Source organism: Phyllostomus discolor, chromosome 5 (assembly GCF_004126475.2).
Source record: "Phyllostomus discolor isolate MPI-MPIP mPhyDis1 chromosome 5, mPhyDis1.pri.v3, whole genome shotgun sequence".
NCBI classification, from domain to species: domain Eukaryota; kingdom Metazoa; phylum Chordata; class Mammalia; order Chiroptera; family Phyllostomidae; genus Phyllostomus; species Phyllostomus discolor.
The window spans coordinates 46,675,118-46,700,027 of record NC_040907.2 but is presented as its reverse complement, the minus strand read 5'-3'; the positions used below and the strand labels follow the sequence as shown (position 1 = coordinate 46,700,027).

Sequence of the window (24,910 nt, the reverse complement as noted above, 5' to 3'; positions counted from 1 at the left end):
GATACTTACCTGGGCAACCCAGAGCATGGTAGGTAACTAGTGGGCCTTACTTGGGTTTCTTATTTGTAAAATGTGTGCCATTGTCCTGGCCTTAGGGTTGCTGGGCACATAGCGCAGTCTCAGAATGGACTCCCTCCCTCCCACCCCACCCCCATGGAGGCTGAGGGCCAAAGGCCTTTCGCATTAGGAGGCTGCTTACCGAATTTGACAAACAAGACTCCAGTGGTAGAAACCACCTTCTTGCCGTTGGTCGCCACACACTGGAAGTAGCCCGTGTCTGTGGTGTCTAGGTTTCTAATCCGCAGCCGAGAGCCGTAGTTGGTTGCCCGGAAAGAGATCCTCCGAGGCTCCTGGACCACAGGAGCGTCATTTTTGAACCAGCGGATGGTGGGAGGCGGGTTCCCAGAGACTTTGCAGTGCAGTTCGGCCGTCTGCCCCAGGGATGTGGTGATGTTATTCATGGGTTCATCGAGGGTCAGGTAAGAATCTGTGAGCACAGGGTGGAGGAGGCAGGTGAGAGGTGCACACAGCTGGAGAACACTTCCAAGCACCCCAAATCTACTCCACGCTGCCCGGGGACCACAGAGAGATTGAACAGGAGCAGTGTGCGGGGGACAGACAAGGCATGACATTATCCATTTACGAAGACCCCATGACTACCTAACGATATCCACAGAGCCCACGGCTTGGAAGGAAATGCGTTACAACCCATGGTATAACCCCTCCAAAGTTTTCAAATGACTAGATAGCACCCATGGAGACATGCACTCTCTAGGACAAGCCAAAATGAGCTGTTGTGTTTCAGGGTATCAAAAAAAGATACTTGGTCCTTGTTACAGACTCAAACAATACAGTGAAGAAGAAAAAGAAGTAAAATTCACCTCATATCTCCCTACCCCCAAATAACACCATTCTTCACATTCTGGTAAAGATCCTCCCAGCTTGTCCAGTTTTGATAAGAAAGAAAGCATGAAAAACTAGAAAAGCAGAAGCAATATTATTTACAGTAAGTCAATATTATTGACAGGTCCTGCAACTTTAAGGGAATCGATGTATAACTAAACCAGTTTTACCATGGGCTAATTGATATAAGCAAAAGTTAAGTTCTTATGGCATCTCCTCAACATCATGATGAAACCATGATGCACAAAATTATGTTACTTGAGGACCTATCCACATGGCACAAGATGAGGAAAGATGTCAGGAATCTTCCTTGCGGTGATAGCACAAGGGTTATGAAAGCCAGATTGCGGGCCGACCCGAGACACACCAGGAGTCAAACCCACAACGTTTTGGTGTACAGGATGGCACTCTCACCAACTAGGCCACCGAGCCAGGGCTATGCAATGAATTTTTAAGAAATAATTTATATTCCAGGAAATGTATTGATCTTAATTATACAGTTCCATGAGTACTGATAAATGCATATACTCATGTAACCTATGCATCTGTTAAGATATAGAACATAATCAACATCCCAGAAAGTAGCCTTAAGAATCTTGATAGCTGGTCCCTGCTCCCACCCACTCTCCTGCCCCCATTCAAGACATCTAACTACAGCTCTGATTTCTATCATCAAAGACTAATTTTGCCTGTTCTGGAATTTGAAGTGAATGGAATCATACTGCATGTATATTTTGCACTGGCTTCTTTTGAGATTTATCACAGTAAACATTTTAATAATAAAATTTTATTTAAGTTTATTCTTCAATAATATAATATTTTAAACATCATATTGGCATTAATTATAGAATCCAGTTGCTGAGAAAATAACTTACTTTTAAAAACTTAAGTTTAATGTGTTTTTTAAATTGGTCCATTATTCATGTAGATGGAGTTCTCTTTGGCTTCATTTTCCTGACTTCCCATCCTTGGGTAGAGCCCCCCTTCCATACCTTCCTGTTATCCTCTGTCCCTTTCTGACCCCCAACCTGGGAGGGCTTTCTAAGGGGCTGTCTGCTCTGCAGGACTATATGCCCATACGGGCAGGCATCTAGAACGTTCTGGCTATCACTGCAACTTCAATGTATCCTACTATCTAGCAGCATTGTCCAATCGAACTTTCTGCAGCCATGGGAATGTTCTAGAACTTGCATTATCTAGTTGGTAGCTGGCTACAGTGGCCAAGGAACTGAATTTTAAATTTTAATACACACGTGGCAAGTAGCTACTGTATCAGACAGCACAGGCAGAGCATAGTAAATTTGTAGAATTTAATGTAAATATTTGAAACACAGCCTTTCTTTTTTAGATAGGTAAATGGCTAAGTTTAACCACCTACCTACCTATAAAATGCTTTCCTAGATGCCGAAAATAAGTGATTCATTAATTGGTCTAATTTTCCATGAAAAAACTGAGGAGAGGTGTTATTCAATTCTGGGCAGCCCCATGGGAATGTATGACAAGTGCGAATGCACTTATCAGGCGTGAGTGTGGGAAAACAGACTGAGCACGACCACCACCCATGTATTACTGTAATGACACTTTTTATCTCACTTGAGCCAATGAAGGATCATCCTTCACAACACAATCACAAGCCCATAAATGACTTTGCCAATGCCTTGCTTCTTTGCATTTGCATTCTGATCTCTGCCTTTGGACATGTTTCTACAGTCTATGTAAATATGTATATTCAATCCATGGATGTGTTTGCTCATAGATCATAAGCACACGTGCTCCTGAGAGGTTTCAGGGACACCTAGAGAATAGAGAGAGTAATTGACAAGTGGATTTATAGAGCTGTTTTTATGACTTTAAAGTCCCACCGCATATCTAGCGAATGGCTAACTATGCACCCTCTGTAGGAAAGAAATGTAGAAATAGCAATCATGTAGCAATGCTAATAGAAGCATAGTGGCTAATATTTTATAAGGCAGGTTCTGCAACTTGACTGACTGCGTTTGAATCTGGGTCTACCTTGACCTATCTGTGTGACCTTGAGCAAGTTACTTAAACTCTGGGTACCTCCGTTTAACCAAATGCTGGCGAAGTCACAGAACAACAGAAATTCTCACTCATTGCTGGTGCAGATGAATAATGGTACAGCCACTTTGAAAAAACAGTTTGACAGTTTCTTCCAAAACTAAACATACTCACACCATCTGATATGGCAATCTTTCTCCTTGGCATTTACCCAAAGGAGTTGAAAACTATGTTCACACAAACCCCTGCACACATATGTTTGTAGCTTTATTCATTTAACTGCCAAAACTTGGATGCAAATGAGATGTCCCTCAGTAGGTGAAAGGACAAAAGGTAGTACAGCCATGCAATAGAGTATTATTTACAATTAAACGGAGATGAGCTATCAAGCCACAGAAAGACATGAAGGAAACTTAAATGCATATTACTAAGTGAAAGAAGCAAATCAGAAAAGCTTTCATACTGTATGATTTTAACTATATAATGCTCTGAAAAAGGCAACACCAAGGGTGAACAGTAATGAAAACTAAGGTATTTGGGTGATTACGTGTCAGTGTAGGTGCATCAGTTGTAACAGACATACCATTTGGGTGGGGGTGTTGCTCATGGGGGAGGCTACTTCTATGTGGGGGCAGGAGGTATACAGAAAATCTGTGTCTCTCTCTCAATTTTGCTGTGAGCCTAAAACGGTTCTAAAAATCGAATTAAAAAAAATATTTTGACTCCAGAGTCCATGTTCTAGGACAGAAGTTCTCAAATTTTTAGTTTTAGGATCCCTATATACTCTTTAAAATATTGAATACTCCAAACAGATAATTTTAAAAACATTTATTAAATTAGTAAAAAGTTAAAAATGACCCCATTACTTGTTAACATAAATACATTTTAATGAAAAATACAAATAAGAGCCCTGGCTGGTGTAGCTCAGTGGATTGAGCATGGGCTGTGAACCAAAGGGTCGCCAGTTCAATTCCCAGTCAGGGCACATGCCTAGGTTGCAGGCCAGGTCCCCAGTGGGGGCAGCGTGAGAGGCAACCACACATTGATGTTTCTCTCTCTGTTTCTCCCTCCCATCCCCTCTCTCTAAAAATAAATAAATAAAATCTTAAAAAAATACAAATAAGAGTGGCATTGTTTTCTATTGTTGTCAATCTGTTATTTGGCCTAAAAGCAGACACTGGGAATCTCTTCTTTCTGTATTCAATCTGTTGAGATATGTCATTCTGATGAAAATATCTGAAGGAATTCTGGCCCCACACAGTTGGGTAAAGCGAGGGGTATTTGAATAGACTTTCAGATAATTCAGGATAGCCTTATTTGATGCTATAACAAAATTCAACAAGTGATAGTTTTTAAAGGGTATTTGCAAAGTGAAATCCAAAGGCATATCAGAGAACTTTTCATAATCTGTTACATTTACATGAACTGGTTTATCCTGCCCTTTAAAGGTCTTTCCCCCACATATGACTTTGCACCGCCCATTTACAAAACATGGCTCCGTGAGTTACGGAGAGCTCCTGAATGGGGACACATTTAGTCCTGTGATGTAGAAAAGTCATGTCCATCAACATCACCGTCAGTCCATCGGTAAGGACCTCCGGGAAGCTGTCAAACTCACGGTGGTGGCCAACTGTTTTCCCAAATTTTAATTTTTTCTTGGAAGTTCAAATTTTATTATTGACAATTAATATCATTTCCTGTTTAATTAATATGACAGGATCACTTTGTTCATTTTCAAAAATATTCCAGAAGAACTATAGCTTGACTATCAGTCATTCTTTCAAGTAAAAAGGTGACTATTTTGGCTCACAACTCAGATGTTTTTCTTTGTGACAACCACAGTACTTCAGCACTTAAGCAGGAATGTCCCATCTAGGGAATATTAAAAACATGTCCTTGCCCTGGCTGGCGTAGCTCAGTGGATTGAGCGCAGGCTGCGAACCAAAGTGTCACAGGTTCGATTCCCAGTCAGGGTACATGCCTGGGTTGCAGGCCAGGGCCTCCAGCAACCGCACATTGATGTTTCTCTCTCTCTCTTTCTCTTTCCCTTCCCTCTCTAAAAATAAATTTTTAAAAAAGTGAGGAAGGAGTTTGAACTACTACCCATAAAAGTTAGCAGGCTAAGAAACTGATTCTGATTAAAAAATGATTTAAAAAAATAATAAAATAAAAACATGTCCTCAAGCGTCAAGATTTAATTAAGTTAGTAATTTTTACCACATCATTAAAGATAGTCTTAAGTGCAATTGGCTTAAAAAACAAACAAACAAACAAACAAACAAACTGCAGGTGCATGGTAGTGGAGAGTATGAGTTCTAGCACAATTCGTTAGTTTGTTAATACTCTGCTGATTTGTGCTGGGGCCCCAGCAGTTTTACCAACCACTGCTTCTGCACAGTCTGGATGGGTCAGCTGTGGTTCAGGGGACTTGAAGACCCATCCCAGACCTATCCCTGCAAACAGAAGGCAAAGCCAGGATTTGGACTCCAAGCTCAGTGCTCTTTCCATCACATTGCCCTCCTGCTGTATAACAGGTTCAATTTCAAATCCACCTGTTTATGACCTAAGTAAAGTTGTTTTAATCCAACTTGTTTATGACAAGGAAAAAAAAGTGGCTTTGATATAAGTATGAGTAAGCTGTATGTCATCATTCCACATTGCTCTGATATCAGAATGAACTAAGTCATACCAGGGTGTCATCATTCTACATCTGTTGTCCTTGATAAGCAATCAGCAGCAAAGCCATGGAGGACCCCTGGGGATGTATGGATAAGAACACGTGGAGAAGCAACTAAGCAAGAGGACATTTAGACTATAAAATACTGAGAGTTCTCGAGGATGATGTATCTCAGAGTTTTAGTTTGGGTGAAACCTGAAAACTCTCTGTAGACCCCTGGGGCACTGGCTCCTGTCTTGGCAAGGCACTACATGCAAGCAGTGCTGATAAACCCTGCAGAGGCTGGGGGAAAGGGATCACAGGCCTACCTACATTGGCGTCTTTGTTCCCTAGCAACGTGCTCTAGCAACAGGGAATTTTACTTTTGGGCTGGCAACAGGGGAAATTGGCTCTTTGGTTGTTTGCCCACTCTGCCCAATGCCACCTCCTATAAAAAGGTACAGCTCATATTAAATCTGGACTTTATTCCTTCACTTCCTCTTGCCTAGAACAATAGTGCAATTTGTCTATAGTTGTTTGGAGTATGTTATTTCTTTATTTTGCTCAGTAAGAGATATTATCCTGTAGGCATTGGCTTATAAAACTACATTCCCACAGTGAACCTGTCCTAAATAAATTGCAAGCAAAGACAACCCTTCCTGAGCATAACTTCTGCTGCCTCCCACAAAACAGAAACAGAGCACCTTCTCTGTCCCTCTGGGTCCTGGTCTAGTGTGAGGCTCTCAGAATTAAATACCAGAAGCCAGAGAGAGGCTTTGCATGGCCTGTTTCCTATTTCTGAGTAAGCAGCTTGGGATTTGGGAGTAATCCTAAGTGATTGTAGTAGATCTGGACGAAAGTTTGGGACGCAATAAAAAAAGATTTGATATTTTATAACGTAGGGAAATGAAATGACAGCATTCTGTTAGTGCCACCATCTTCCCCATTGCCTATAAAAAGTGATCATCACAGCTAACATCGTTCTGAGCATTTATGAGGCACCAGGCACCATTCGAAGGGCACCTGCACCCATTAGTTTAGTCAATCTTGAAAACAATCCTATGAGTTAGACACTATCCTTACCATCATTTTCAAGATAAGGAAATGAGACACAGAGAGGTTACGCATTGCTAAAGTCAGGCTGCTAGAAAGTGGTGGAGCCAGGACGCAGACCCAAGGCCTGGGACACAAAAGACCATACTGTTAGCCAAGGCACCGTTTCCCAATAAACCCAGACTGTAGTCTTTCGTTGTCCCCCACCACCTCTAACCAAGACCACAGAATAGTCTTGCCCCTTTTATGAGTCCTTCCAGCACGTGACAATACCCACTGGTACTGAGAACAACTAAATCACTACTAGTTACATATGACGTAACTGGAAGTCATCATCAGGAATGAGCGTTTTCAATACAGAACAGGCAGCGCTCACACTGACGCTTAATCAACCTAAAAAGTGAACTGGGAGAAAAAAGAAGTTTATGAGCTCTCTGGGAATTGAGACTCTATTTCCTCTTTTTTTCCTTTTTTGTATTTCCCTCAGCACTCCATGTGTTATTGTGAACTTCACAGGCATTTAATAAATGCCGGTTGATTAAGTAAATGGAAGGCTCAAGTGTATTTTGGGCAAATGAGCTTCGGTGACACCCCATTTATTACTTACCCGTTTGACAAGACGTCACATCCACAAATCCCTCCCAACATTTATTACTTAATTTTCAAAGTGCCCTCCCACTCTCCTCAGGGAGAAAGGCGGGGCCAAGAGTCATATTCCCATTTTGACAGGTGAGAGAAACTGAAATATAAAGAGTTTAACAGCCCTTTGCCATGGTAACCCAGCCAGGCAGCCAGGGAGCCAGTCACAATTAGGCTCAGGGCCTGGGTCTTGGTATCAAAGAGGAACATGCCAAAATCCTAGTCTCCTACAGGACTGATCCTTTTCAGAAGAGGGAGGAGGTTCCTGACATGAAATAAAATGCTTAGCTAAACATAAAGGAAGGCTGCCAAACACAGTTAGGTCATCACATTTGACTTTGAGAGAACATTCTGTTCACGCTATCAACCTGCATTCACTTTCAGCACACTTCACCATAAATACTTCTGACTCACTATCTCGGGAAATATTTTTTATCTTAATAAACTCAATGCAAAACGTAATCTAAATCGGCTTGTGCATTCTTGAGTCTGAGCCACAAGCTGCATTTAATAAAAATCAGTGGAAATAGCAGGGGACTTCTGAATAACCACAGTTCGTTATCAGACGTGGGGCTGCTGGGAAGTTCCGAACACATGTGGAGCAGGTCAGTAAGCTGAAGGTATGGAGAGAGCCTGAGGCCATTGGATGACCCCACCTACCGGACCTTAGTTCCCACAGGATGTGCTATTCTTGAGAGCAGATGCAGCACAGTTGTTAAGAACATAGTTCTAGAGTTGAACTGCTTGGCTCCATATCTGAGTACCATCCCTCACTTGCTGTTATTTAGTATCTCCAAGTCTCAGTTTCCTCAACTGCAAAATGGGCCTAATCATTGTTAAGTGCCCACTAGTGTTGTTGTAGAGGTTAAATAAGATAGTCCTGAAACTTCCAAAGCGTTTACTTTCGGGAGCTATAATAAGCTAGGGCCAGAGATTCTCAACCCTCACGGAACATCACTATCCTCTCGGGTATAAAAATCAAAACAAAACACTGATACCTGGAGCTCAATCCTAGGGATTCTAATTTAGTTGATCCTGGGTGCAGTCCAGGTAAAAGCATTTTTTTTTAGATGGTCAAATGATTCTCCTGAGCAGTCAACAAGAGAACACTTGGCTACAGTCATCGTAGCTAACATTTCCTGACCACCAGTTCTCACCTGGCTTCCTGTTGAGCCCAGCCTTTACTCTCAAAAATCTCTAAGCACATTCTCCACTACAATCCCTACTGTTCAGGAGAAAATAAAAGGAAAAAAACAAAACCGAGACTTTAAGCATGTTGCTTAGGCCATCTTAGTGATAAAAGAGTTGAAGCTGCGTCTCCTACCCAAACTTCTACCTTGGACTCCCCAGTTTCAAACCTACATCCCCAATCAGGTAGAGAGATGGCTCAATAAAGATAAACATTTTCTGCCTGGACAAAGCTGCTGTAGTCCATGGGCATCATATAAATGTCAAAAGAAAAGAAGGGCTGTGCCATGCTGGGCTGGGCCCCATCCTAACACTCACACTTTCTTGAGAGCTCAGATACTAATGTGACAGGCTGAGCTGCAGCTGATGACACCCGAGTGACAAGAGTGGGTTTCAAGAGTGTCCATAGGACCAGAGACAACAAATAGCCAATAATGCAGCTGCTTTTTGGGGAGGAAATGCACATACATCGGAAACAGTTTGGCAAATGTGCACTTAGAGCAAACTCCCTCCCCCTCTAAAAATCTGGATTAGTGAGTAAAGACAGCTGCCTTTGGAGGTCTTTCCTTAGGAAGCACAGTAAGTACACATAGCAACTCAAAGGAATTTAAGAGAACTTCCTACCTAGAGGCTTGTTTTGATGTATAGCTCATTTTTACAAGTAGACCAGTTGTATGTAAATAGACTCTTACAAGCTCAGGGAAACTACTTTTTCCTCCTAAGTAGTTAAGATCTACAGAGCACGCCTGGCTGGCATAGCTCAGTGGATTGAGCGCAGGCTGCGAACCAAAGTGTCGCAGGTTCAATTCCTAGTCAGGGTACATGCCTGGGTTGCAGGCCATGACCCCCAGCAACCACACATTGATGTTTCTCTCTCTCTCTCTCTATCTCCCTCCCTTCCCTCTCTAAAAATAAATAAATAAAATAAAAAAAAAGATCTACAGAGAATGAGAGTGGCCGACCTCCAGCATTTAGATTGCTTTGAGTCCCACCTATGATTAATAAAGGTAGAGAAGAAAGGATCAAACATGTTGAACATTGATTCCATCAGTCACTTTACATATATTACTACATTTTATCCTTTCAAGAAGCCCTGTGATGTATGTAGGTATTCCTAACCCCATTTTAAGGACAATAGCCTGACTTCTAGAGGTTTAGCATAGCTAGGTGCTTCATGGCTGCTGGGGTTGGAACCCAGTTCTGTCTGACACCCACTTTCAATGTGTCCCTTCTCAACCTACTATTTCACACCCTGCTGCCATTAAGAACATCCTCCACTATCAACTCCCCTGAATCTATCTGGATGATCTTCAGCAGCCCTTAGTTTTACTCCAAGAGCAGGTTATCTATTGTAATTGGATCACTGGCAACTGCCCACAGGTTACACAGGGACTTTCTTTCTAGTTATCAACTCTTGTGGACTCTTGTGATTTATTTAAGTATCCAATTTATTTTCATACTTTTTCAACCATTTTTATTATTTGGAGATATCATTTCATTACTTCATGTTTATTGTGGGTGCCTGTTACATTGAAATTTAGTAATAGTACGGTAGTCCCCTCTTATCTGTGGTTTTGCTTTCCACAGGTTCAATTACTCATGGTCCACCGTGGCTGGAAAAAATTAAATGAACAATTACAGAAATAAATAATTCATAAATTTAAAATTGTGCACCATTCTGAGGAGTGGGATGAAATCTCGTGCCATCCTGCTCTGTCCTTCCCAGGGTGTGAACCATCCCTCTGTACAGGGCGCCCATGCTGTCTGTGCCACCCGCCCTGGTAGTCATTTCGTCGCCCTCTTGGTTATCAGAGAGATTGTTGCAGTGTCACAGTGCTCGTGCTCAGGTCGCCCTTACGTGACTTCATAATGGCCCCAGAGCACAAGAACAGTGTTGCTGGTGATTCGTGCATGTTAAAGAGAAACTGTAAAGTGCTTCCCTTAAGTGAAGAGGTATGGACGTATGGGAAAAAGCATAGCATGTGAAGGGCCCACAGTATGTATGTATCTGCAGTTTCAGGCATCCACGTACTAGAACATATGCTCCATGGATAAGAGGGGGATTACTGTATTTAGAAATTATGAGCAGAAACGCACCCATAAGAATAAAGACTTGATTTTGACATAAACAAATTCTTGCAAATGAAATTTAAAAGGACACAGATTGGCTTGAAAATTGGTCCCCAAATCTTAGAGAAATATCTCCAAACTTGCTCCTGACTCCCTTGATCTTTACACGCCCTAACTTCATAATGCTGATTTTTTTAAACTACCTCCTCATCTTCCACTGAGTGCTTGGATGATAAATAAATCCACGGACCTAGGAATTCTTCAGATATAGGGTATATCTACATTCAAAGGAGTCATGTGCCAGCCCTGAGAAACCAAACCAAAAAACACCAGCAAAAGTGCCAGCTAGTACTTTGCTTAACTATAACTTAGTAACATTCTAACTTAAAAACAACAAAAAAAACAAAGCTTTTGACCCTTGGGCTTAGGTCCTGCATGCCACACTGCAACCTGAAAACTGCATTCTCCCCTTTTCTGGTTGAGTTATAAACCTTTGTAAAATGCTGACAGACCTTAACTATAACGGGACAGGATGAGTGCGTTTGCATAATGAACTTTTAAAATGACTGGAGATAATATCTAGAAGGCCAAGCCTGAGATACATTTCTGGTTTGGGCTGTGGGCCAATGCAAACAGAACACATCATAAGTCATCGCTGTGATTTCAGTACTGTGGATAGGAGACGCCTCAGCGTCAGCGTGATGCGTGAAACTTGCTAGGAAAGCTGTGGATGCTGATGCCCCGTGCAAAAGTAACAGTTGTGCTTTCGGCCCTGCTAGGGGGAGCCTTCTGAGAGGAAGAACTGAGCCACATTTGGGACCTTCAAAGAAGAAGTCACTGTGTATTTTCACTACACTGGCCTGACACTGTGAGGCAGCAGCTTGTCCAGTCATAATAAATTCTCAAGTGTTTGATGGCTTCTAAGTGGAGCCCAGGGGATTTCAAAATAAAAGTTTGCCATTCTGGCCAAGGAATTTCTATTCCTATAGGAACCACACAGTTAGTTATACCACCTTAGTTTTCTACAGTCACATCTTGATTGAACAGGACCCAAATCCCTTTGTGTGCCAATCAGCATTCCAAATCAATTCCACTGAGACCAACATTCCAGTCCAGGTTTTCCCGGAATAGAAACCTCAGCGAACATAAAAACAGCACACAAACCATTTTTTCCTCTCATCTCCATTCATTGTGCAAGATTTTTATTTCAAAATTTGAAGGAATCTGCTGCCTTGGCCACACCTCAGATCTTTTAGCAGGGCAGTGCATGGGAAAGGTCCTTGACACTTGAATGTTCTGTTATAAATGAGGTAGTTTTGTCTTCAAACTTGAAACCAAATTCCTTAAAAATTAGCCATTATCTGCTCTACTGCTTTTTAAAGAAAACAGAAAAGTACTAAGCAACCAGGAGATGAAAACTGAAGTGGATACTATTTTCTTAGTAGCAAGAGGCAACAATCAAACCCTTAAGATTGTGAACGATGGGGATCTGACCATTCCTTTTTCATCATTACAGAACCTCAAAACTAGCACAGGTTTGCTGTGGATAGATGAGTAAAATGTTTAATGAATAAATGAACAAATGGCTTAGGTGCATGTGCTCAAAGATCTTGCAGCCTGGCTATGGAATCAAACGTGTAAAAGAACAATCAAAGTGTGAGCTGAGTGTATTCAGGATGACAGAGGAGCCGAGAAGCAGGAAACACAATTCGTTTCTGAGTCTAGGGTATCAGAGAAGGACTTCTGAAGGAGGTGACATAGCAATTGGTGGGATCTTTGAAAAGGAGGAGATACGGTTTCTATCTTTCAGGAGCCCCTTAAGATCTTGAAGAAAGGAAGAGATATTCCAGAATCTAATTTGAAAGTACAAGTCAGAGTGAGAGTAAAAGCTAAGTGGTCAAGAGGTTGAATGTTGAAGGAGTTGGGGAGAGAAATCCAATGGGCAGGCCAGGGTTACAGTGTAGTGCCCGCAGAGGGGCCAGGCAGTCCTCTGCCTTTTATCAGGCAGAGTGGGCAAGCCCCAGAGCAGAGTGGAGAGGGAGAGAAACCCCAGACTTCCTGTCCTCATGCTGGAATGCACAAGCATTTGGGGGAGGGAAGGAATAGAGAGGAGTGGGAAACAGAGGAAAGGTAAAAAAATACACCTGTACAGGCACTAGGAAGGTACCTGTCACATCTGTCCTGGACTACACAGAGCAGTGATGGGAAAAAAAAACTGATAAAAATAATCAGAACAAGGGAAGATGTGGGGCGGGGAGGGGAAATGCTATTTTCTGCTCAGAAGTGGGTGAGCATGTGCAGCCACAGAAATCAGGGAAGGCTGAGAGAGGAGGGGTTCATGCTTGAGCTGGGTCTTGATGGAGAGCAGAGGCTGAGAGCAAGCTTCTAACTTCAGAGGGAGTGAGACTGAGAGAGAGGGAGAAAGGTGGGGGAAAGGGGGAGTGGGCAGAAAGCAGGAGCCATGCAGTTGTTGGGGAGAGTGGGGACACACAAGTTGTCACCCATGATGACCCTCCTAACATGTCCCATGTGCATCTGCCAACTGTAGTATAGTTCCCACAGCGTCATCAATTCACTGGGTTCCTCAGTGGGGACGTGATTGACATTTGAGGCAGAAAAGTTCTTCATCCTTCAGGATTACCCTGCACACGGCAAGGTGTTCAACACCCTAGCCCCCACCCAATAAATCCCAACTGCACCCCCTAATCATTGTGATGATGAGAAAGGGCACCACACATACCCAACTACACTGAGGAACCCTCGGGTATCTTTTCATCATGGCCTTAATAACCACCATGCTAACATAATACCTCTAAATTCTGTTTAAAAGGGAACACTTTCTGAGAATGTGTTCATGAGAAGCTCCCAGCCTCTCTTCTTGCACCTCTCAAGACCATCTTAAGGTGGGTCTTGGGGGAGGTGGTCTTCAGGAAGTAGAGGTGAGGAGACAGAATTCCATGCAGAAAAGACTAGCTTCAACAAAGGCTCAAAGGCATGGGTATCTAGAATGGTGAGAGCAACAAGGAATAAGTCATGCCCATTTGCTTTTGGGAAAGGTTACGAATGAACTAGTAGTAGGTGGGAAGCCTGGAAAGACAGGTTGGGCTGAGACTGAGGAAAGACCTCCATCAGTAATGAGGAATTCTGGATCTTATGTGGCCAGCAATAGGCAGTTTTCACACAATGCTGGGCCAGGAAACCTGGGCTAGAGTTGAGCTTCAGGAAGTGTGAGTTGACCAGGCAGGCAGGGAGGACAGAGCTGGTGAGAAGCTGTGATGGGGAGGAAGGTTTGTAGGGGCTCCGATTTTGTAGCCCTGTCTCTTCATCCCCAATTAGGGATGGCCTCAGAAACCCAGGGACAGCAGAGGCAGATCTCTGATGATGAATTCCCATCAGAGATCACAAAGCATTTCTGCAAAAGCTGGATATTTAGCTCTCCCTCCTATTTCTTAACACTCTTAAAAAAATAATGCTTCCATGCACATCTTTATGCTGAAATTTTTCCCCTTTTGTATTATTTCCTTAAGTTACACTTCTAGAAATGTCTCTTATTCTTCCTTGGCAGGACCCGAATGTGAGTCTTCTGTCCATTCCTACAGAATGCTTAACAGTTGCTACACAACACAGCATCATTGTAAAGTAGACAGCCTCCCTGAAAGTGTCTATTACAAAGTCCAAGAAAATGAAATATCTATTATATACATTACTTTTAATTAATTTATTTTTAGAGAGATGGAAAAGGAGGGAGAAAGAGAGGGAGAGAAACATTGATGTGAGAGAGAAACATTGATCGATTGTCTCCCACACAAAGAACCTGCAACCCAGGCATGTGTCCTGATCGGAAATTGAATTGGCGACCTTTCAGATTGCAGGATAATGACCAACCAACTGAGCCACATTGGTCAGGGCTGCATAAATTATTAATAAGGATGAAAATTCTCTAACTTAACCCCTGTCTTCATGTGCACTAAAATCCTTTCCAAAGCCACTCTAAAACTAACAAATTTCAGAAAAAAAGTGAATTTTCACGCTCATCTAGGTCCTGCACAATTCCCATTGTTTTTGAGAACCTTTAGGATAGTCCTGTGAACATGATGACAATGAAGCTCATGAGGACACCTCAAACTCTGGTTGCCAGAGCATGCTAGAGAGCTCCTTTCCAGCCACTTTATCCAAAGATGTGACTTGAAGAACATAAGCAAGTGTTTCCACTGAATTCCCACACCAATTACTGAAGGTTATGGAAGATTTGGGTATCACTTTAGAAGCCACTATATTTATGGATGGCCCAACAAGAGAATCAAGTAGAGCCATTAGGCAGATTCTACAGAAAGGTTGGTGCCTCAAGATTAATACTGTTGAATGAAGGAAAAGTCGTTATTTTTGACATTTTGACAATCACTTTGGGTCTGGTTCTAATTACCTCATTATTGCATCTTAAAAGGTTTTCTTTCCCTCCCTCTCTTTCCTCCCTTCCTTTCTTCCTTTTTTCCTTCCTTCCTTCCTTCCTTGCTTCCTTGATAAAAATGTCAGGAAATTTGGAACAGAAACTTACATCAAAACATGTCCCCTGACCCTCTGATCTATCAATCTTTCAAATACATCAAAATACTTAAGAGATTTCTGGCCAAGATGGAGGCATAGGTAGAAACCCTTTGTTTCCTCACACAACCAAAAGGAGGATAATAACCAATCTAAAATCAATAAACCACCATAAGTACCAGAAAATCAAACTGCATGGAACTCCAACAACCAAGAAATTAAATAAACAGCCAACCAGACCAACCAGACCAGCAAGATGGGCAGACAGAGAGAACCCATGGCAAGGTGGCGGACGGTGCTCACAGGTAGGGCTGACTGAACCAGAAACTGAACCACAGTCACCACACTGAGAGGTGACTGTGGATATGGCGGTTGCCGAAGAGGGAGAAAGGAGAAACTCCCAGTCTCACATAAGAGTCCATTGGAAAGCGGGGCTAGGGCCGAGTAGGCGAGCCACACTGTTCCCGCTCTGGCCCCTCCCCCACAGACAGTGCCACAGCACAACAAAGGGGTGCCCTGCCCAGGTGAATATGTAAGGCCCCATCCCCTTACAACTTATCAGGTGTCCCCAGATAAAGAAATATGGCCCAAATGAAAGAACAGAGCAAAACTTCAGAAAAAGAACTAAGCGATAAGGAGATAGCCAACCTATCTGATGGAAAATTTAAAGCCCTGGTAATCAAAATGCCACAGAACTGGTTGGACTTGGTCAAAAAATGAAAGAACAAATGAAAGACACCCAAAGTGAAATAAAGCAAAATATTCAGGGAACCAACAGTGACAGAAAGAAAACCAGGACTAAAATAAACAATTTGGAACAAAAGGAAGAAATAAACATCCAACCAGAACAGACTGAAGAAACAAGAATCCAAAACAATGAAAAGTGGCTGAGGAATCTCAGGGACAACTTTAAACATTTCAATATTTGAATTATAGGGGTGCCAAAAGGAGAAGAACAAGAGCAAGAAATTGAAAACTTATTTGAGCAAATAATGAAGGAAAACTTCCCCAATCTGGTGAAGGAAATAGACTTCCAGGAAATCCAGGAAGCCCAGAGAGTCCCAAAGAAGTTGGACCCAAAGAGGAACACACCAAGACACATCATCATTAAGTTACCCAAGATTAAAGACAAAGAAAGAATCTTAAAAGCAGCAAAAGAAAGGAGAGAGTTACCTACAAAGGAGTTCCCATAAGGCTATCAGCTGATTTCTCAAAAGAAACCTGACAGGCAAGAAGGGACTGGAAAGAAGTATTTGAAGTCATGAAAGGCAAGGTCCTACACATCCAAGGTAACTCTATCCAGCAAAGCTTTCATTTAGAATGGAAAGGCAGATTAAGTGCTTCCCAGATAAGGTCAAGTTAAAGGAGTTCACCATCACTAAGCCCTTATTATATGAAATGTTAAAGGGACCCATCTAAGAAATAGAAGATAAAAAACTATGAATAGTAAAATGACAACAAACTCAACTATCAGAAATGAACCTAAAGAAAAGAAAAACAATGAAAACAAAAACTAAGCAAACAACTGGAACAGGAACAGAATCAGAGAAATGGGGATCACATGGAAGGTTTTCAGAGGGCAGGGGGAGGAAAGGCATAGGGGAGAAAATGTACAGAGGAGAAGAAGCATAATTGGTACGCATTAAATAGGGAGAGGTAAAAATGGTATAGGAAACAGAGAATTCAAAGAACTTATATGTACAACCCATGGGCATGAACTAAGGGGGGCGCGCGAATACTGGAGGGCTGGGGGGTGCAGAGTGGCGGGGGGGGGTAAAGGGGACAAAATTGGGAAAACTGTAATAGGACAATCAATAAAATATACTTAAAAATACTGAGAGAAGCCTAGGAGGAAGCATGTCTTGGTAGTTACCTGATATTAGTTGCTGTATTGGTTGTCACCTTGTGATTGCTTTCTGGGGACTGAAGAGGAATGGAGCGAACAGGAAAATGCAGGAATGCACACATGTGTGTGCACCTAAGAGGAAAAGAGAACTGGACAACTCATTTTGGCTATGAATGCTTTAAAATCTTACAGATGCCAACAGGACACCCTCTTGCATACTTTTTCTCCAATCATTCCATTTTGCAAGCTACATTATTCACAAATGAGACATTCAAGAAACACCAATTCTGAAATAAAAATGTGCACACCACCAGTGGAAAAGCAAACAAAAGCAGCTAATGTACTGTGGCTAAAAAAATTTTCAAACAAAGTGGCAGTAATTTACTGCTCTTGCTGTTAGCTGGACCCCATGAACATAATCAGAACCCCCAGGACTGATGGGAAAGTGTGATTTACAGTAAGTCTCAGGATAATAAAAGAAAATGAAATAGCAAATTGCGCATGAACATGAAAGCTGTATTTCTTCCGCTTTCAGCAACTGAATCAAATTTCCAGCCAGAATTTCAGGGTGAAACTTAGAAGTCCCTCAAGAACTTCTCAAGAGCCAACCAGCATCCACACTTGGACACTGCCCCAGCCCCTGAATGACATAATTAATATATAGAGATGACAGTGATTAGAAAGACTCACTCTACGCCATCTGTTTGAGTAGTAATAATGAGGTAGGCAGACCTGGACTTGAGTCTTGGCTATGTCACTTCCAATCAAGTGTCCTCATGCAAATTATTTAACATCTCCAAGCTTTAGTAAGACCTGCTGAGTCAGACTGGTATGCTGATTAAATGAGATAAAGCATATATAGCCCTTCGAAGGGGAGTAAGCACATGCTAGTCTCAATAAATGATAAATAATGCACTTTGTTAAATGAATTAGTAGAGTTAAGGAACTTAGAACAGTACCTGGTACATAGTAAAGTCCTATATAAGTGTTTGTCAGTGTTATTACTATACAATAAAACCTCAGACAATGGGATGGCTAAGTTAATTCATTTTCATGATTAAAAACCTCTTCCAAAACTATTTTGGTGTTCAGAGTTATTAAAAATTCTTCTAAAGTATATTGGTATACCTTCCAGAGTTAGTAAGACTAATATGTTAAGGATTGTATCAGTTAAAAACTTTTCACAAAAGTGGATCTTGCTTAGCTCCAAGAACACAAATTAGTAGCCCTGGGTTCTAGTACAAACTATTATCTTCAGCTGTGTAACACTGGGCCTCAGTTTACTCATCTATAAAATCAGGATAAGGATACCTATTGTGTCCTTCTCATGAGAGTTTTGGTAATCATTAAATACAACATGCATGTGAAATTACTTTAAAAATAAAAAATGCAAAGCAAATAAAAGATAGTGCAAACGTTATGATTGTTCTTTAGGACATTGTATCTTGTTTCTAGGGATGCATACACAGAAGGTTATGGAAAGTTCAGATTGTACCAAAGATGTTGCTGTTTTTATTGAGGTAAAATATACAAAACAAAATTTATCATTTTTAATCATGTTTAAGTGTACAGGCTGGTGACATTAAGTGCATTCGCAATGTGCAAACATCACCACCGTGGATTCACAGAACTTTCTTCATCTTCCCAAGCTAAGATTTAGTATCAGTTAATCTCCCCATTTTCCTCTCATCCTCACCCTCTCCAACCACCATTCTACTTTCTGTCTATCAATTTGACCACTTGAGGTACCTCCTGTAAATGGAATCATACAGGGTATTGCTTTTTCAGTGAATCCCTTATTTATTTTCTTGCCTTTTCTTTGTCTTTAAAAGTTGAGTGCAGAAAACAATGGCAGGTAATTGAGGATTTCATTGTGTGGGCCCCAGGTCCTTGAGGTCTGCACCAGGACTGTAAGGAACAGACAGACGGACTGCCCGGATAGCAGCCTCCAAGCCTGGCTGGGACTGATTCCTCAGTCTGATCTAGACTGCAATTCTGGGAGACTTCTAGGGAGCTGCGATATTTAAGGCTACACAGTGAGGACCAGGGAATGGGGTCTGGCACCACCTCTACTGTTAAAGCACTGTTTGATATTGAGTGAATCCTTCTCCTCTCTGAGTCACGTCAGATAAACCTGAGGCCAACTGTGTTAAATGTTCCCACAGCAGTGTCAACTTCATCTTCATGTTCTGATGGTGCTTCTACCTTGGAAGATATTCACAAATATCATTCTCTCTCTCAGCCCATCTTCAGCCAAGAACTACACATTTGGTAGAACAAAAATAGAAGAAGAGGACCATACTTGTGATTCATTTTCTGGGAAAACAAAGCAGAGCCAAAGAGAAACTCACAAAATAAAAGAAAAAAACAAATTGATTTTAGATATTACTGGTAAGTCACTTGGTGATTTGTCTCTCCTCTGATTGGGGTGGGGGGGACAGAGTAGAGAGGAGTGTTTCATACCACATGCAGAAATGGCACATCCAACATGCACATACCCAACAGCAAAGACCTTGCTGAAGTTCAAGGCAGTGACTGCACAACAGGAAACAGAGATACTGAGTTAAATAAAATGTATGAATTGAGAAGTCAAGCTACATGATCATTTTTCATTATCTTTAAGTTACGCCAATATGAATACCAGCTCTAGGATTCTAAGGCTCTGCTGAGTACAAAAAGTGGTATAGCCAAATATAAGATGCCATAGACCGAAAGAGTTATGTATTTGGAATGAGCAATTATCCTTATCATCCAAAACTTCCCAACTTGGATGCATTTTATACAAGTAGATGCTTCTGGTCTGATAAAAGCCTAGCTCTGGGAAGAAGAACAAGATGACCCAAATTCTTACAGACGAGACACTTTCACACAGGAATTACTGAAGAAAAATGGCAGCTGCTTCAGAACACTGGCTGCCTGCCCCAGGAGCTGACCCCGGGGGCGATGGGAGCTCAGTCTACAGGGACCCACCTTCGACGTGGACTGGAACCAGGATAGCAAAGCTAAGTACCTCATCCATCTGACTTCTGGAGCCTGGTGACAACTGATGCACATTATCACTTTTTTCCCCAGATAGAGTAGCTCTTGTTTGAAAAATATAGCCCCTATTGGCTAGGATAAAGTCAATATTATTAGTATGGATAGTTTCAAAACTGTATCCTCTAGTTTCATAAATATGAACTAATGAGACCAACAATACATGAAATACTGTAATAATTTGTAATAATAAGAGTTTTGTGATATATGTCTTCCACAAATCAATGACAGAAGATAGGTTGTACAGGTCTGTTCCCATTAAATTGATGTCAGGAACTGAAAATTTCCAAGTCATAGGATTCTAGAGATGGGAAAAAAATGAAATATTAGCTACAACAACACTCCCAGAGCATTCCTGAGAAAAGGTCAGGCAGTCTCAAGAGAGAGATTGCGCCCTCATGAGGGAACAGGCAGAGGAGACAGACTATGTGGAATTACACTAGCTCTATTGGTTTTCTCATCTATAAAAAGGGGAACTATTTTATGTGGGAGCAGAAATAAAGCATGTAGAGCAGCAGTGTTTGGCTCTTGGTTATTAGTGAATGTTAGTTTTCTTCCCCTTTTGGTTTTTCTTCTTTTTTAATTAAAAAGGTCTTCCATATATTGGGCTGGAATCTGCTTCTTTGTAACTTTTACCTCATGACCTCAATTCAAATGCTTCAAGGGAACATGGAACCATTTTTCTGTCTTCCATGAGGCATCACTTCCAGCACTTGGAGACAGTCAGGAGGCTTCCTGGAGCCTTTTCTTCTCCAGCCTAAACCCACCAAATTGCCTCCACCATTCCTTAGAACTAATGAATAACTCAGGCCATACTTTAGGGAGTACCAATAAAAATTAGGGCCTGGCAAATTGGGAGCATGTTAAGGCAGGATTCCTGCTTCCAAGGAGCATAAATATATAACAGAATCTGGATAAACAGGGCTAAATCAAAATACAATCAAAGTATTATCATTGCATAGGAGAAAGAGTAACTAAATTTGATAGGAAAACCAGAGAAGGCTTCATGGGAAGTGACAATTGAGTTGGGTATTCAAGAACCAGAAGGATTTTGAAAGGTTGATAGCTTATGCTCGGTGAACAACATAAATAGAAGCATAGCAAAGTGAAAGTGTATGAAATGTTTTAAGAACTTCCAAGGTACGTGTCCTCCCAAAATCCACGTGTTGAAACCCTAACCCCCAACCGGACTGTATTTGGAGATACACTCTTTCAACTATATACCCACTTCTTTTAGTCTGTTAGTCTGTTTCTCACACTAGACTGTGAGCATCTTGAAGACAGACACACGTAATTTGTTTCTGTACTCAGCACCTACAAATGCTTTTCAAATAAATTACTGAGACAAAATAAGAATGCTGACTTGAAAAAGTTCAGAGAACCAGAAAGATGCTAAAATAGGTCTGTAGACTCTTAAATACATGATCTCAATTATATACACTTGTAAGAGAGGCAGTTCTCCACACTGGGGACAAGACAAGACATAATCATGATGGGGGCTCTGTCTGTATCCTTTTCCAGCCAAGAGCTGTGTCTTAGATAAGGGCCAAGTTAATATAAAGCACAATGTTGCAGGTTATGAGTAGGCTAAATGATAGCATCAAATAATATGATAAATCAAACATGTTGAAACATGATAAGAATAGCTATGGTGGGAATTGTGAGGAATGAGACATAAAATACTGATTAAAAAGGTAGAGAAAGGAGAGATGCAGATAAATGGCAAAACTGTGACACCCTCACAAGAAATTTAGTTAACTGCAAGCTCATCGTAAGTCAATAATAAGAGGATGCTACCCAGAAGCTGAGAACTCTGGTTGCAGAAATAAAAGTATGAAATGAAGGGGGTGGTCCTGCTGCATCCTACACAGTCCATGTTCACTGGGAGAACTGTGTTCACTCCAGGAGACCACCATTTTGCGGGGAAGGATCTGGAAAATGAGTTAGGAAGAGAAAGAATGAAAGTAATGGTAACTGTTTAGCCAGAGAAAAAGAAAATTCTTTGGACAACAATACAATGACAATGCACTACCACAGTCATGGGTGATCTTCCCTAATCCTTAAAAGAATCTCATGACATCTAGTTGTCCATGCACCTGGTCTTCTGCCTAAGACAAGAAGATGCCCCCAGAGACCTTTTGTCATTTTATTCCAAAGTTCAGAGCAACACTGGACTTAATAAGAATACATCTATGCACTAATAAGTTTAGTAACAGATTGCTTGAATTAATATGACGTTGATTTTGACTCTTGCTTCTTTTCAATGTACTTACAAATGTATCTACAGATGTGTTCTGGCTTTGGGGTTAATCATAAATAAAGCTATAAGACACTGCTTTGAACACTACATAACATGCCTTAGAAGCTTAGAACTAAAGGAAACTTGAGTCATAATCAAGTCTGAAATGACCACATATAACCACTGAGTAAGGTAGAGTTCATGTCCTTTTGTTCCAACATTTAACTTTCTCTTTCTCAAAGTAAGAATGTTTAATAATAGGAATTCTTGAATTTCCATTTTATAAATGATCACAGTAGGGCTGAAAGAGGTTAAGTAATTACCCCAGGCCATGCAGCTACTGAGCACTAGAGTGGAAACTTGGACAAACATGACTATGAAATCCAAGGCACAGCCTTCCTCCACTTTCTGAAAGTGGACATGGCAGAAAGAATGAGAATGAAGACCAATTGGCTCAGCATAAGAAAGACCAACCTTCCCTGGCTGGTGTAGCTCAGTGGATTAAGCGCAGGCTGCAAACCAAAGTGTCGCAGGTTCAATTCCCAGTCAGGGTACATGTCTGGGTTGCAGGCCACGGCCCCCAGCAACTGCACATTGATGTTTCTCTCTCTCTCTCTCTCTCTCTCTTTATCCCTCCCTTCCCTCTCTAAAAATAAATAAATAAAATCTAAAAACCAAAAAAAAGACCAACCTAACCTTAGGTTTTCTAAAAGACAAAAATATGTTAGTCTTGTGTAATATCACTAAAGAAAGTATTAATATAGAAGTTTGCTCATTAGAAAGCTGTAATGTAGAACCGCTTATAAAAACTTTGGAAGAAGAAGGTCACCTATCAGCTAGAAAGTAGGGTTGTATGACCTGTAAAAATTTTTCAGCTTAGAGATACAGGACACCCTTCAGGCCCACCTTTTCTCAGAAGAGCTGAGCAGCTGAGACCCAGCTCCCCAACAGAAGTCTCCTGGAGACCTGAGTTTTCTTGAAACAAGAGTAAATGAGGCTGTTTCAACTGCCCCAGGGGAAAAGGACCCAAACCATTTATCTGGATTGTGAAGTAGCCTTTCAAGATTGTCCCAGGTCTTCCCCAAATCTCTTGGAGGGATGAGGGCTACTGAGAACTGAGAAGGCACTGCTTATTAGGTTTGTGTGGCTCTCGAGGGATGGGCTACAGTGGGCAACTCCAACTTGATCCAGGACACTTCATTACTCAGCACCAAAGCAGAACTAATTTCAAGGCCAGTGTCTCAAGGTCTGCCCAGGATTTACCGGTTATCTGGGCTCAAGGTTTGATTAGATTGTCATGGTCAGCCTGATTCCCACTAAGAATCATTAGCAGAGAGATGCTCATCACCCACACAAAGGCAGGCTTTCTCTGAGCTCTTGTCTTCAATGTGGCTGCACTATTAAAAGTTTTCCAACACTTCACCTCCAACCCCCCAGCCCAAACATTCCTATTCACCCAAATAAACTTTATTATAAAGTAAAGAAACAAAACCAAAACACCCACAAATTAAAACAACAACAACAACACTACCAACAGCAAAAGGCATGTTCTCTGAACACACACATGACCAAGATGTTATGGCCTACTTTCACAGCTCTTTTAACACACCTGCCTGGTAAGCAGTTAGAGATGATGTCTGATCCCCTAGTAGTTCTTGATGTAAAAGTGAAGCATAGGCAAGAAAAGCATAGTCAAGTCACTTTACAGTTCACAGAATACATTATCATGTTAGGTTCTGACAATGACCTCAGTGGACATAATTACTCCTGACAGCTGAGAGCACTGAAGTTCAGCGAGGTTCAATGATTGTGCCAAGGTGACCTTATTGCCTAGTGGCCATACCAGGGCTCTTACCCCAGTGAGTTAGCATGTCCAAAACAAATCCACCTGCGTAGCCTTCACGGCACCAGCAGTACAACACAGCATAATAAAAGCTTATCAATATGTCTATTTCATTTATTTAGAGTTTTCTTATTTTTATTTAAGCAAAATTCACATAACATAAAACAAACCATTTCAAAGGGAAAAAATAACTCAGTGGCATATAGTACATTCACCACTGTTATGCAACCACCTCTTCTATCTAAGACACATCTGTCACCGCCCCCCAAGAAACCCCATACCCATGAAGCAGTTGCTCCCTATTCCCCCTCACCTCAGCCCTTGGCAACCAACAATCTGCTTTCTGTTTCTATGTATTTAACTATTCTGGATATTTTTAACATGAATGGGACATGGAACATTTTGTATCTAGATTCCTTTACATGGCATGATGTTTTCGACATTAATCCATGTGATAACACGTATCAAGACTCAATTTTTATGGATGAATAATATTCCATTATATATCTATACACAACTGGCCTATTTATTCAGCCATTAATGGACATTTGAGCTGTTTCACCCCTGGCTACTGTGAATAGTACTACTATAAGCATGCATGCACATGTATTTGTTTAAGTACCTATTCTCAATTCTTTGAGGGTATACATGAGTTTTCTCATTTTCTTATGTATTTTATCTGACTACAAGAGTATAGGATATTTCTTGAAGAAAATGTGGAAATTAGAGGAAAAAAACACAGATTTTAAAAAGCTGCCTAAGAGTAATTAAGAATATCTATCTTCCAGAGAGGATAAGCTAAAAAGCTTACAATGCCATTTCTTCTTTTTTCCCTATAAACATGGGTCATTATTTTAGAAGTGTAGTTATTTTTCA

The 24,910-nt window shown here is 41.3% G+C and overlaps 1 protein-coding gene across 1 annotated transcript in view; it reads right to left on the bottom strand.

Moving 5' to 3' along the window:
• ROR1 (receptor tyrosine kinase like orphan receptor 1) overlaps positions 1–24,910 on the bottom strand; it is a 376,952-nt gene that overhangs the window by 127,259 nt on the left and 224,783 nt on the right. Inside the window, exon 3 of the mRNA XM_028511715.2 lies at positions 200–487. Coding sequence (XP_028367516.1) covers positions 200–487 — 288 coding nt within the window. The remainder of the gene's footprint in view (positions 1–199; positions 488–24,910) is intronic.